The sequence below is a fragment of the Ictalurus punctatus genome, chromosome 12 (genome assembly GCF_001660625.3).
Source record: "Ictalurus punctatus breed USDA103 chromosome 12, Coco_2.0, whole genome shotgun sequence".
Taxonomy (NCBI): domain Eukaryota; kingdom Metazoa; phylum Chordata; class Actinopteri; order Siluriformes; family Ictaluridae; genus Ictalurus; species Ictalurus punctatus.
Window position 1 is genome coordinate 19,724,169 of NC_030427.2, and position 13,217 is coordinate 19,737,385.

General features: G+C 37.7%; 1 protein-coding gene across 1 annotated transcript; it reads right to left on the reverse strand.

Annotated features, from left to right (window-relative positions):
• Window positions 1-1,774: 1,774 nt before the first annotated feature.
• Window positions 1,775-8,767, reverse strand: si:ch211-232m10.6 (uncharacterized protein LOC572203 homolog). The gene is made up of 6 exons (XM_047159140.2): window positions 8,328-8,767; window positions 5,836-6,030; window positions 4,460-4,507; window positions 3,102-3,260; window positions 2,403-2,514; window positions 1,775-2,313 (listed from the first exon to the last, which is right to left on the reverse strand). The coding sequence occupies exons 1-6, from the start codon at window positions 8,521-8,523 to the stop codon at window positions 1,920-1,922; spliced, it is 1,104 nt and encodes a 367-aa protein (XP_047015096.1). The 5' UTR covers window positions 8,524-8,767; the 3' UTR covers window positions 1,775-1,919.
• Between the last annotated feature and the right edge of the window lie 4,450 nt (window positions 8,768-13,217).

Here is a 13,217-nt window from a genome sequence, read left to right on the forward strand (position 1 = left end):
GATTAACTCATGATTGTTTAGCGTCACTTTGATTGCCACTCCTCTCACCCACCCATAGTGCACAGCCAATTTTGCTCCCATTGCTCCCAGCCACGGATGACTGTGGCATGATTGGGATTCAGACTTGTGAACTCCGGAGGATAGAACGTGACTTTTCTATTGAAGCCTGCTGCTTCTGATCATAACTGCGTTTAGGACGTATAAACATGACTTGCGTAATGTTATTCCTCTTTGTGTAGTTAGTTTTGGTGTGAAAATATTTTTTATTACACATCCTAGTTTGCTGTTTATTGTTAGGCTGTCAGTTAAAGTCTTGGTATTTTGTATATTAAGAACTAGTGGGAGTAGTAGTCCACTTTGTAATAGAGGACTGTTCATGACAGCCTTTAGTAAGGTTGTTCCAAACTGAAGCGTGCAAGTGAAGCATTTCTTTCAATGTGAGCACTACAGATCATCACCAGATAAAGATTTTCATGCACAGGGGTGAATTTTGTAAATAATTTGGACTTCTGATGGAATACTAGATCTGCCACTTTGCTAGGATCAGCTTCTTGCTTAAGAGTCATGAAAAGGTTTTGCTTACTCTCTTGTAATGTGCATGTCCTGAAGTTGGCATATTGGGCACTGATTGGCTCATGTTGATAGTTATACTATCACTGGTATTAAAAGAAACAAAAAATACTGAAGGGGAAAATGCAGACTTTGACACAAATAAAATACATGACCTGACATACCAACGTGCGGGGTGAATTAACTAGGTTAGTAATTAAATAGACAAGTTAGTAATTAACTCTGAGCATTTTTTTTTTTTTTTTAAAGTGGACTATGTACAAAGAAAAGCATCATTAATAAAATCATGAATGCTTTTGGGCTGTTTTGCAGGTGTCCAAGGCCTCTTGTGAATATTCATAAAATATGAAAGTGGCAGAATATTTAACCCCAAACCTGGTGCCCATAGATGAATATTTGCACATATTTGAATGAGGCCAGATATACCGAAATATTGAAATCAGCACACAAATGACTAAGAGAACACAAAAATCAATGTTTTTCACTGAACAGTTCAGTCTTTGGATGGATTTGACCCCATTTGAAAGTCTATGGTCTAAACTGAAGATGGCAGTACACGTTGGCAAGTTTGAGTATATAGAATAAATGCTGCTTATAAGTGTACTTCAGTTTTGTTTATTATATGAATATGCACAGACAACAGGTACAAATAACTTTGAAATGAGGCTTAGGAAAACAAAAGAAAGACTACTTTTTATGTTGTTTACCAATATACCATATCTTATTTAATGTATGCATGGTATTTCTTTTCTCATTTTCATGAAGTTTGCCAATAATTCTACTGGACAAAATATTTCCGAAGGACCCAGATCATGTTGGCCAGATCATGTTAGTATTGGATTATATTATACCAGTATCTACTTATTGAAATGACCAGATATAGTATACAGTATTCCCAAACACAAGGGTGAGTAAAATGAAAATCTTATAATTATTATTAGTTAGTTTTGTTAGCAAATAGATGTCACTAAAGTGTTTTGTATTTCTACACCATCTACATTTTGAAGAATGCAAGTGTTCCAGCATTTAACAAGTGTCTGGATTTCTCTAGAAAATAAAACATCATCTGGTTGCTCATTTATGACCTTTAAAGTTTTCATTAAACCCCCACAATACTCAATTAAATACTCAAGTTTGGATACAGAAATGTTTTCTTTATTTTTTACTATTTCTCATATTTTAATATAATAAGGAAGACTTTCAAACTATGGACAAAATCGAAATTTGCCTGGGGAACAAACTTTATTTCCCATCTCACCTTTAAAGGCTTCTGTATACATCCTATTCCACCACCCCACATCTTTCCTGCTTTTTTTTTTTTTTTTTTACTTCCATCCACCCATGTCCACTCAGCATATTTCCTCGTCCTCTCTGTCACCTTCTTTCTCCAATGCATCTATCTCTCTCTTGCAGTCTTCGCACCCCTGCGTCCCACACCTTCCTAACAGCACCAGTCCCTCTGAGTTCATTCCTTCCATCATCACCCCAGGCAATCCGTCCTTCCTAGAGGGCCATGTGGTGTCAATCACCTTTGCTTGCTGGCAGTGCTGAAGCGGAAGGTTGATGGAGTAGATGCTGCCACTCGCATCGGCCATGATTATATCTTCATAAGGTGGGGCATGGCTGGCAGCCTCTTCCAGGCGAATACGAGCACGGTGATTCATCTCAATCACCATCTTGGTGTAGGAGTTGAGGGTGAAGACAGCAGCAGCCATGCAGCAGCTGAAAGAAATCCAAGCCAGACTGGACGGAAATGTAGCTGTGTGTTAGTGTTAAACCAAATGAAATGGAAAATGTTTAAAAGAGAAGGAGACAAAAAAGTTAAGGCTTACGCGAATGACCAGCCATAATCCCAGGTCTGCGGTCTCCAGTCTTTAGGACCAATGCTCACAGTCAACTGAAACACTGTAGTGTACATCATATGTGCTACCATCCCCAACATTCCTAAAACAAGGACAATGGCATGGAAATTTACAACAGAAAGGACATAATTAAACGTTGCCCAGCATTATACGCTATATGGTGAAAAGTATGTGGACACTGATCTTCACACTCTTACGTAGTTCTTCCCCAAACTGTTGCCACAAAGCTCGAAGCATGGAATTGTCTAGAATGTCTTGGTATTCTGTAGGATTACAGTTTCCCTTCACTGGAACTGAGACCCAAACCTGTTCCAGCATGAAACAAAGCGAGCTCCATGAAGATATGGTGTGTTAAGGTTGGAAGAAGTTGGAAGAACTTGTGTGTCCTGCACAGAGCCCTGACCTCAACCCCACTGAACACCCCTTTGGGATGAACTGGAACTGGCACCTCCTCGACATCCCAGCATCAGTGTCTGACCTCAACCTCACTAATGCTCGTGTAGCTGAATGAACACAAATCCCCACAGCCACTCCCCAAAATCTAGTGGAGAGCCTTCCCAGAATGGAGCTTGGGTGTGATGGTCAGGTGTCCACAAAGGTTTAGCTATATCTTGTATGTCACCTTCATTACCATCATCAAGGTATTAAACTGAATACCCAATAACTCACCTGAGAGAACGGTGCAAATGGCAGCAAAGGCATTGATCTTGAGTGCATACATCTCCTTATTTAAGCAAAGTAACAGCAACTCCATGCACATCATGAGGAATCCCATGGCCAGCAGAGTGATATACATGAATTCTGAGAACAAGGAGAGCCAAAGAACCCCTGAAAATATATAGATATATAAAACAGACATGTAAGATAATGACATTCTTCTTTATTATTGTTAAAAATCCACTGTTAAAAACAAAATTACCATATTGGTAACCTCATAAACCCATTCTGGTTATATATGGTGTCTAATATATAGTTGGAATCACACAAGCACTTTGTAAAATATGTTCTATTGCACCCATCCTAACTGCCAGGTATGGTGAATATTACCCAGGTACCCTCTTGTGTGTCAATACAAGCATACCAAGAAAGATCATCAACAAAATCACAAACTAACTTTATTTGATATGAACACCATTATCATACAGCAGCATTCCTCTTCCTCCTTCTTCTTCTTGCTTCATACACATGTGAAACTTCATGTGCAAACTATCCTCCAAAGCTGGAGACAGACTTCTATCTCTCGTCATCTCCTTTCACATTTCACGGATGTAGTGAATGTACTTTATTCTTCTGGAGTCATATGGAACTACTACTAGCTGGAGTTGGATTGATTCATCAACCTGCTAGGAAGACTACTAATGAACTTGTGCTTGACTTTGGGGTTTTGTTAACCAATCATTTGACCTAGCTGAGAGTTATTGTTATACAAAGTACCCACCCTATGGTGCTATCTGGACCAGGCAGAGAGAATTCTTTCATCAGACCAACTGTTCATCTGCCACAGAAGTAAGACACAGGGTGATCCTTGATCACAGCCCCTAAACTGGCATGCATTCCCTCCTTATGGTCCTTACTTAGATGCATGACGCTCCAGGAAGTCTGCACTGTAGGTACCTGGTCAACACTGTACACCTTCATCCAGGTTGCATAAGGCTAACATCGCTCCTCTCAGATGAATGGGCGCAGAGGTTATCTCAAAACATCTTTCCAGTCAGTCCTAAGGTGGGTGGTTCTTCATGACATTATGGCACATGTCATGCAGGTATTATTTACTGCCTGGAGGCTAACAGGATTTAAAAAGAATGCTAGTTACATATGTACCTGTAGTTCTTTGAAGACCAGCAGAACGTGGTGAGATGCTTCCAAGAGAACATTTTCTGTATGACAAGAGTATTTATCCCAAACACTACATCAGTGGTTTTGGTGAAGGTATTTGGTAGACATGTGCACACACACACACAACAGGCTATCCAGGTGATATTCACCACCCCTGCTGTTCAAAGAAGTGTAGTCACATACATGTTTACCTTGGGCTTCTACGGGAGTCAATTCAATGAAACTTCGACATTTCTCTCCTGAAACGGAAACACAATTATGTGCTGATTTATTTTATTAATTATTTTTGTTCAATACCATTAAAAAACTGTATACGGTTGCTTAAAATTTCTGGGGGATTGTACCATTCATGCGAGTCTGCAGTTTAGCAAAAGAAGTGAATGCACAATGCCAGTAAGTTTTCTGGTAGAGAGCAGAATTCATGTTTCCCTCAATTACTGCAAGTTGCCCAGGCCCTGAAGCAGCAAAACATCCCCACACCATCACACTTCCACCACCATGCTTGAAAATAGGTCTGATGTTCTTTTTGTGGAATTCGGTCTTTGGTTTACTCCAGATGTAACAAGACACCTGTCTTCCAAACAGTTCAACTTTTGACCCTCAGTCCACAGAACATTCTTCCAAAAGGTTTGAGGATCATCAAGGTGTGTTTTGGCAAAATTCAGATGAGCCTTAATGTTCTTCTAGGTTAGCAGTGGTTTTCCTTTGATGTTGTCCTTGGCTCTTTTATGACTTCCTGGATTAGTCGTTGCTGTGCTCTTGGAGGAATTTTGGAAGGTGTTCCACTTCTGGGAAGGTTCATTACTGTGCCGATTTTTTTCCATTTGGAGATAATAGCTCTCACTGTGGTTCTTTGGAGTCCCAGAGCCTTTGAAATAGCTTTGTAACCCTTCTCAGACTGATCTATTTCAATCACCTTCTTCCTCATCATTTCTGGAATTTCTTTCAACTTTGGCATAGAGTGTTACTGGGTAAGACCTTTTAACCAACTTCATGCTGGGTTTGCAGTAATCAGGCCTGGTTGTGTCTAGTTCAGCTGAACCCCATTATGAATACAGTTTAATAGATTTGGGGAATTAGGAACTACGGGGTCAAATACATTTACACACAGGCCCAGTTGGTATTGGATAAAATTTTTGCTTCAATTAGTACCATTATTATAAAAAAAAACCCTGTATTTTGCATTTACTCGTGTTGCCTTTGTTTTATCTTAGATTTTGTTTTAATTTCTGAAACTATTGTGGCAAATACTTTTTCACAGCATTGTAATGTTTATAATTGCGTAAAGTTTTTTAAACATATCTTTTTATACATAATATTTTAGTCTCGTTTGTTTAATTAGGTTGTCTTTATCTACTTTCAGGACTTGTGTGAAAATCCGATGATGATTTAGGTCATATTCATGCAGATATACAGAAAATTCTAAAGGGTTCACCACTGTAAATCAACTCAGTTAACCATCACTGGACACAGTCCCACCTGAATTGTATATTAATTAATTAGGAAGGAGGTATATTAATTCTGATCTTCTTGGAGAAGCAAAAATATCCAACTCTCTTACCGTCACCGTTGTGATGTTTCTCACAGGATAGCCAGAAACCGGTGTGAAAGTATCTAAGCATATATTTGTCCTCTCCTGTTTCCCAGACATAGTGGACTGTATTGGACAGCTTCTTTGCCTTCATGAGGGCTTGCTCTTCCATCTGCTTTGGGGTAGTTGTCACATTGGACTCGGGCTTTTTGGTGTCTGAAGCTGGGCTCTCTATGTTAGGGTTTGAATGGAGATAGAGGGGGGAATTTATTTATTTACTTATTTTAAAGCTTTTCAATGTCACATGGTCCAATTTGAATTTCTATTGTACATACTATAGTTCTACAGGTTTTCCTCTACAGAGATACAGCACCCTCCACTAATATTGACACCATTCGAAAATATGAGCAAACAAGGCTGTGACTTTAGTTTTTAACCTTTTAAAATGTTCAAAAATACTCTGCCCTCATGCATAACAAACAGTTGCCAACACAACACAGATTTATCTTTTTTTTTTTTGTTAAATATAGGTGTGCAACAATTATCGGCACCCCTATGAATTCATATGAAAAAAATACATTTGAAGTACATTCCCATTGATATTTTACATTTTTTAGTACACCTGGGTGACTATGAACAGGAAATTGTTCAACTATGACTTCCTGTTTCACAGGGGTATAAATATGAGGTAACACATAGGCCAAATTCCCTTAGTCATAACAATGGATAACAATGGAAAAGACCAAGGAATATAGCTGTGATGTGCGACAAAATGTTGTTGAGCTTCACAAACTGGGAAGTGGCTATAAGAAAATGTCCATTTCCACCATCATGGCAATAATTAAGAAGTTCCAGTCAACTGGAAATGTTATGAATCAACCTGGAATTGGACGTGTGTCTATACTGTCTCAATGCACTGTGAAGAGGCTGGTTCAGGTGGCCAAAAAATCTCCAAGGATCACAGCTGGAGAACTGCAGAAGTTAGTTGCGTCTTGGGGTCAGAAAGTCTCCAAAACTACAATCCGAAGTCACCTATATCACCACAAGTTGTTTGTAAGGGTTTCAAGAAAAAAGCCTCTACTCTTAACCAAAAACAAACTCAAGCATTTTCAGTTTGGCAGACACTAATGGAACTTCAAATGGGATCAGGTTATCTGGTCAGATGAAACCAAAATAGAGCTTTTTGGTAATAAACACCAGATGTGGTTTTGGCGCACACAGAGAGGTAGCCATATGGAAAAGTCCCTCATGCCCATGGTTAAATATGGTGGTGGATCTTTAATGTTTTGGGGCTGTTTTTCTGCCAGAGGACCTGGACATTTTGTTAGGATACATGACACCATGGACTCAAATATCAACAGATATTAAATGAAAACCTGACTCCCTCTGCCAGAAAACTTAAAATGGGCTGTGGTTGGATCTTCCAGCAGGACAATGACCCAAAACATACATCAAAATCAACACAAAACATTAAGGTCCTGCCATGGCCATCCCAGTGCCCTGACTTGAAACCCATAGAAAACCTGTGGGATGAACTGAAGAGGAGAGTCCACCAGTGTGGACCTTGAAATGTGAAGGATCTGGAGAGATTCTGTATGGAGGAAAGGTCTCAGATCCCTTGCCATGCATTCTCCAACCTCATCAGGCATTATAGGAGAAGATCAGGAGCTGTTATCTTGGCAAAGGAAGGTAGCACAAAGTATTGTCTAAAAGAATGCCAATAACTGTTGAACACCTATATTTAACAAATATATATTTTTATAAACCTGTGTTTTGTTTGATATCCATGAGAACAGAGAATTTTTGTGGATTTTTTAAAAACAAAAGATCAAAAGGTTAAAAACTAAAGACAATTTTTCATAGCCTTCTTTGCTCATATTTACCAAGGGTACCAATATTAGTGGAGGGCACTGTATGTTTCCCTTTTGCACACACTCATGTTATTATTTTCTTAAAAGATCTGTTTGTTTTCATTTAGTACTGCCCTTCAGAAGCTACATACATAAGATATTTACATGTTTCCCAGGAGACAAAATAATAACAATTCACACCGATGATCCTGTTAAAAAATTTACACACCCCTGGATCTTAATGTGTTGTGTTGACTTTTTGAGCATCAGTGAATGTTTGCACCTTTTGTAATAGTTATGTACAAGTTCCTCAGTTGTCCTAAGTATGAAAAGATGGATCTCAAAATCATATAGTCAAATAGGAAGAAGATGCTGAAAAAGTAAAGCATGTGCCGGACCTGGAGGATTTTTCTGAAGAACAGTGGGCAGTTTGACTGTTCAGGACAAGCAAGGGACAAACAGTCATTGATCATCCAGGTTACAGCACACAGTATTAAGAATCAAGCGTATGTATACTTTTGAACTGGTTCATTTGTGTAAATTAATTTATTACTGTGTCTTGTGAACTATATGTAAACATCTGTTATGTATAATAGCTTATTCAGGGCAGTACTAAATAAAAAAACTGAAATACTTCTACAGCACTGTAAACACTGGCTGAACTTGAATATTTCTTACCGGTGGTATAGGGCTGGCTATTGTTCTGGCCACAGTTCTTCATTTTCACAGGAGACAGGCAGAGTGGCTTTACCACTTTATGTGTCCCCTCACACCAAAAGGAGGTGCAGAAGGCCAGCACAGAGAGCGTCAGGGCCAGAGAGGTTAGAGAGAGGGACAGCAGGGAGCGGCTGCGTCTGGACATGCGCTTCAGCATAATGAATAAATGAACAAACAAACGAACGAAAGTGCAAGAGTGTGCTTGAAAAAAATTATAGGTTTGTGGCTACACCTGAATAAAAATAAAAAAAATCTACAAAAGTGGTGAACACAGGAAAGACAAAAGAACTACAACAAGAGCTATAAGTGAACGTGAGATAGAGAGAAAGTGTTACGGATGAGATGATGGTAGGACGTTATATGAGGAGAGCTTTTTAGGAGAGGAGAAGTGGTCTGAGCAGTGGAGAGAGAGAGAGAGATAAAAATAGTGAAATAATCTCAGTATCAAAGATCAGCAAATCTGTGGAAGAGAAACAGAGGATTTAGAGAGTGAGGACAAGATAGAACAGACAGATGTGCTTAGATGACATCAGGCTTTAGTGTGTCTTCAGATGGACACTGGAATAAATAAACATGCCATCCATATGGGTGGTTTAAAGCATTACAGTTTTTCTCATTTGGATACATGCTGTAACTAAATGAGTACAGCAAATAATTGATTCCTTATGAGATGCTAAAATCCCTATAATCACATAATTTTTCCTTCAAAAAAGTTAAACACATTCTCAGTGATTCAACATAGTTTGCAGTTGCATTCATTTAGCAAAATTCTACACACATTTCTCAATGCACTATGTTCTTCTCATTAGGAACACAGCCATCTCAGATTACCGAACACTGATTCACCAAGCAGTGCTAATAATTTAAACCACATAAATCCCACCTGTGAAAAATCAATTCACCATAATAATCCACTCAGTTATCCAAGGACCCTGCTGTTTTCCTGCTGTTTGGTCAATGAGGACATTGTGATGATGGGATCACACCCTAATTTCTCCATCTGAGGATTAATAAAGTATTATCTTATGTAGATGAGGTTTTTTGAATGAACATTGAGTTTTTCCTTTTAGGTGTAAGATACAGTAGCGCTTGTGAACCCTTTAGAATTTTCTACATTTCTGCATAAATATTATCTAAAACATTGTCAGATTAAAAAAAAAAAAAAAAAAAAAAAGTTGATAAAGAGAACCCAATTAAACAAATGCGACCTAAATATTATACTTAGTCATTTATTTATTGTGGAAAATGATCCAATATTACATGTCTGTGAGCGGCAAAAGTATGGCAACCCTTTCACTATGCTTTCAGTATCTGGTGTGACCCCCTTTGTGCAGCAATAACTGCAACTAAACATTTCCATTGGTTTAGCCCATTCCTCAGTACAGAACAGCTTCAACTCTGGGATGTTGGTGGGTTTCCTCACATGAACTGCTTGCTTCAGGTCCTTCCACAACATTTCTATTGGATTAAGGTCAGGACTTTGACTTGGCCATTCCAAAACATTAACTTTATTCTTCTTCAACCATTCTTTGGTAGAACGACTTGTGTGCTTAGGATCGTTGTCTTGCTGCATGACCCACTTTCTCTTTAGATTCAGTTCATGGACAGATGTCCTGACATTTTCCTTTACAATTCGCTGGTATAATTCAGAATCCATTGTTCCATCAATGATGGCAAGTCGTCCTGGCCCAGCTGCAGGAAAACAGGCCCAAACTATGATACTACCATCACCATGTTTCACAGATTGGACAAGGTTCTTATGCTGGAATGCAGTGTTTTCCTTTCTCCAAACATAATGCATTTACACCAAAAAAATCTATTTTGGTCTCATCTGTCCACATACATTTTTCCAATGGTCTTCTGGCTTGTCCATGTTATCTGCAAACTGCAGATGGTCAGCAATGTTCATTTTTGAGAGCAGTGACTTTCTCCTTGCAACCCTGCCATGCACACCATTGTTGTTCAGTGTTCTCCTGATGGTGAACTCATGAACATTAACATTAGCCAATGTGAGAGAAGCCTTTAGTTGTTTAGAAGTTGCCCTGGGTTCCTTTGTGACCTTGCAGACTATAACAGTGTTATACTATGATCTTTGGACTGATTTTTGTTGGTCTCCACTGTTGGAGAGGGTAACAATATTCTTGAATTTCCTCCATTTGTACACAATCTGTCTGACTGTGGATTTGGTGGAGTCCAAACACTTTAGAGATGTTTTATAACCTTTTCCAGCCTGATGAGCATCAACAACTCTTTCTGAGCTCCTCAGAAATCTCCTTTGTTCATGACATGATACATTTCCACAATCATGTGTTGTGAAGATTAGACGTTGATATATCCCTGTTCTTTAAATAAAACAGGGTGCTCACTCACACTTGATTGTCGTCTCATTGATTGAAAACACCTGACTCTAATTTCACCTTCAAATTAACTGCTAATCCTAGCGGTTCACATACTTTTGCCATTCACAGATATGTAATATTGGATCATTTCCCTCAATAAATAAATAACCAAATATAATATTTTGTCCCATTTGTTTAATTTTTGTTTCATTTGTTTAATTGTGTCCTCCGCCTTGTGCCCTGAGTAGCCTGGGATAGGCTCCAGTCTCCCCGTGACACTGCGCTGGATAAGCAGTACAGAAAATGGATGAATGGATGAATGGATGGCTGGATGTCTTGGATGTAATGGCTTGGCAAAAAATGGTGGATTGGATGTCGGAGAAATTACATCAGATCTTTGATTCGGTAACAAACAGCAAAGATTGTTATTGGATTTGTAGCAGAAATTAATTTTTGGACTGGAAATGTTTACATATAAAGAGACTTGACTGGCTTTACTTTATTATATTTATAATATTTACAGTGTAAGTGATTTTGCATGGAAGGGTTTCATTTAATTGGGTGAAAGTGCTTCAGTTTGAAAAAATGTTTTTTTAAAGCTTAGTAGCTTTTAAAGAAAACTATTGGATAGGTATCGGTCTCAACTGATACTCAAGGTTTCAGTGTCTGAATTGGAAAATATTTTTAAAAATTGTTTTGAAGAATTTAACAGAACGTAAATAAGCCAATAATTCGGGGGAAAAAAACTAAACAAATAACAACAAAATAAGTAAAATAGAGGGTGGCCTGTTTTAGTTTTATTATACGTTGATATGAAATGATGTAATAACCTAAAAAAAACCCACAGTGACATCTAAACGTCTTTGAATAACCCACGTTGTTCGCCTGTGCAATTCTATATGATACAAAGCAATTATTTTGTATATAAATGTCCCTTTGACTCCATTGAAGGACTTAAGAGCTAAGAAAGGTTCATTTCAATGCATTGGTCATATTCACAACTTCACTATTAACACAGTTCAAACTGCATGCCCTATGTCTTAGTGCTAGGTTCCTGTGTCTACAATTATGATTATTATTTTCTAATTTTATTGCTGTGAATTTTACTACTGTAGTCACTATAAATGCTGTAATAATTCATGATATCGATATTTATTATTTTAACTGTGAATCAAGCATTTGTAAGGTTATACAATCAAATGAACACATACAAGGACCAGATATGAGTTTGATCGCACCATTTTGAGAGAGTAAAATGAAAACCTTAATTATTTTATATTTTGTACTGTTGGTTGCACATAGGTGTCACACAGAAAGAAATTTACAATTGCACTTTTAAGATTTTTCATTCGAATAACTCTTCTCTTCTCATCTCAGCGCTGTTTGCATCCATATACACAATCTTCTAGAAGACATTTACCATTATACAAACATTCACTTGTCTGACCTTCTGTTCTTATGACATCTTTCTTCTTTGCATCCTTTGAGTGATCAGTTTCCTCGAGAGATTAAGGTTTTGTGTGTTTTGTATGGATTAGTCCACGCCTCAGTCATTATCGACAAATTTCTGTTTAATCCTTTACGGACTATGTTAATCTTTCAGATTAAAGTAAATGTGCATAATGTAAAAATGCACCTGCTCTGAATCTTTTTTTTTTGCCTTGATCTTGTGATCCATCAGAGATGAAAAATTCTGACTAGCATAGATAATAGTAATTCTAGTAATTCTGGCCTAAATGATTGACAGACTTTTAATGAGGTTTTAATCAATGCTTAAAATATGTTCCAGATTTGAAACAGTTTACAAGTTATCCCTAATTTGATGAATATGAATTTAATAGGAATGAATTTTGCTAGAATTTCCCCACAAGATATCCATCTGTCTGTCTTTCTAACTTTTTACAAATTACATCACATGTCAAAATGTAAAGTTTCACATGCAAATCCACTGTTAGTGTAAATGTATTGTATTTGTAAAAATATGCAAATATTATTGTACCTGTTTCACAAGAGCCTAAGAGCCAGTGGATGTTTAAAGGCACAAGAGATGGATTTAATTTCTTTCATTTAATGTTGAAATGAATGTTCTGCTGCTCAGTGAAACCTGGCTGAACCAGTTCACTGCTAAACTACTAGATATCAAAATCTATCAGAACCACAACTGATAGGAAGATGAGGCAACTTGGCTGTTGTTTATTGCAGTAAAACAACTCTAAATCCTCACTGACTTTCATAAAGTAAACAAATTTTATAATTATCAACATTATCATTATTATAATACATAAAGAACCACCTACAACTTGATATCGCAATCAGTCATACAATGCATAAAGCACCACGGACTTCATTGTTTGCCTACTAATATACTTCATGAGTACCAGTTACTAATCATTCACCAAAAATCAAAGGAACTCACCACTTTGACAGACACGAGCCAGCTTATGATTCTTCCAACCTCCTGAATTCTCGTCACCTTTTACGCGTTCTCTTTTCACTTTGTCACTGTGGTTTT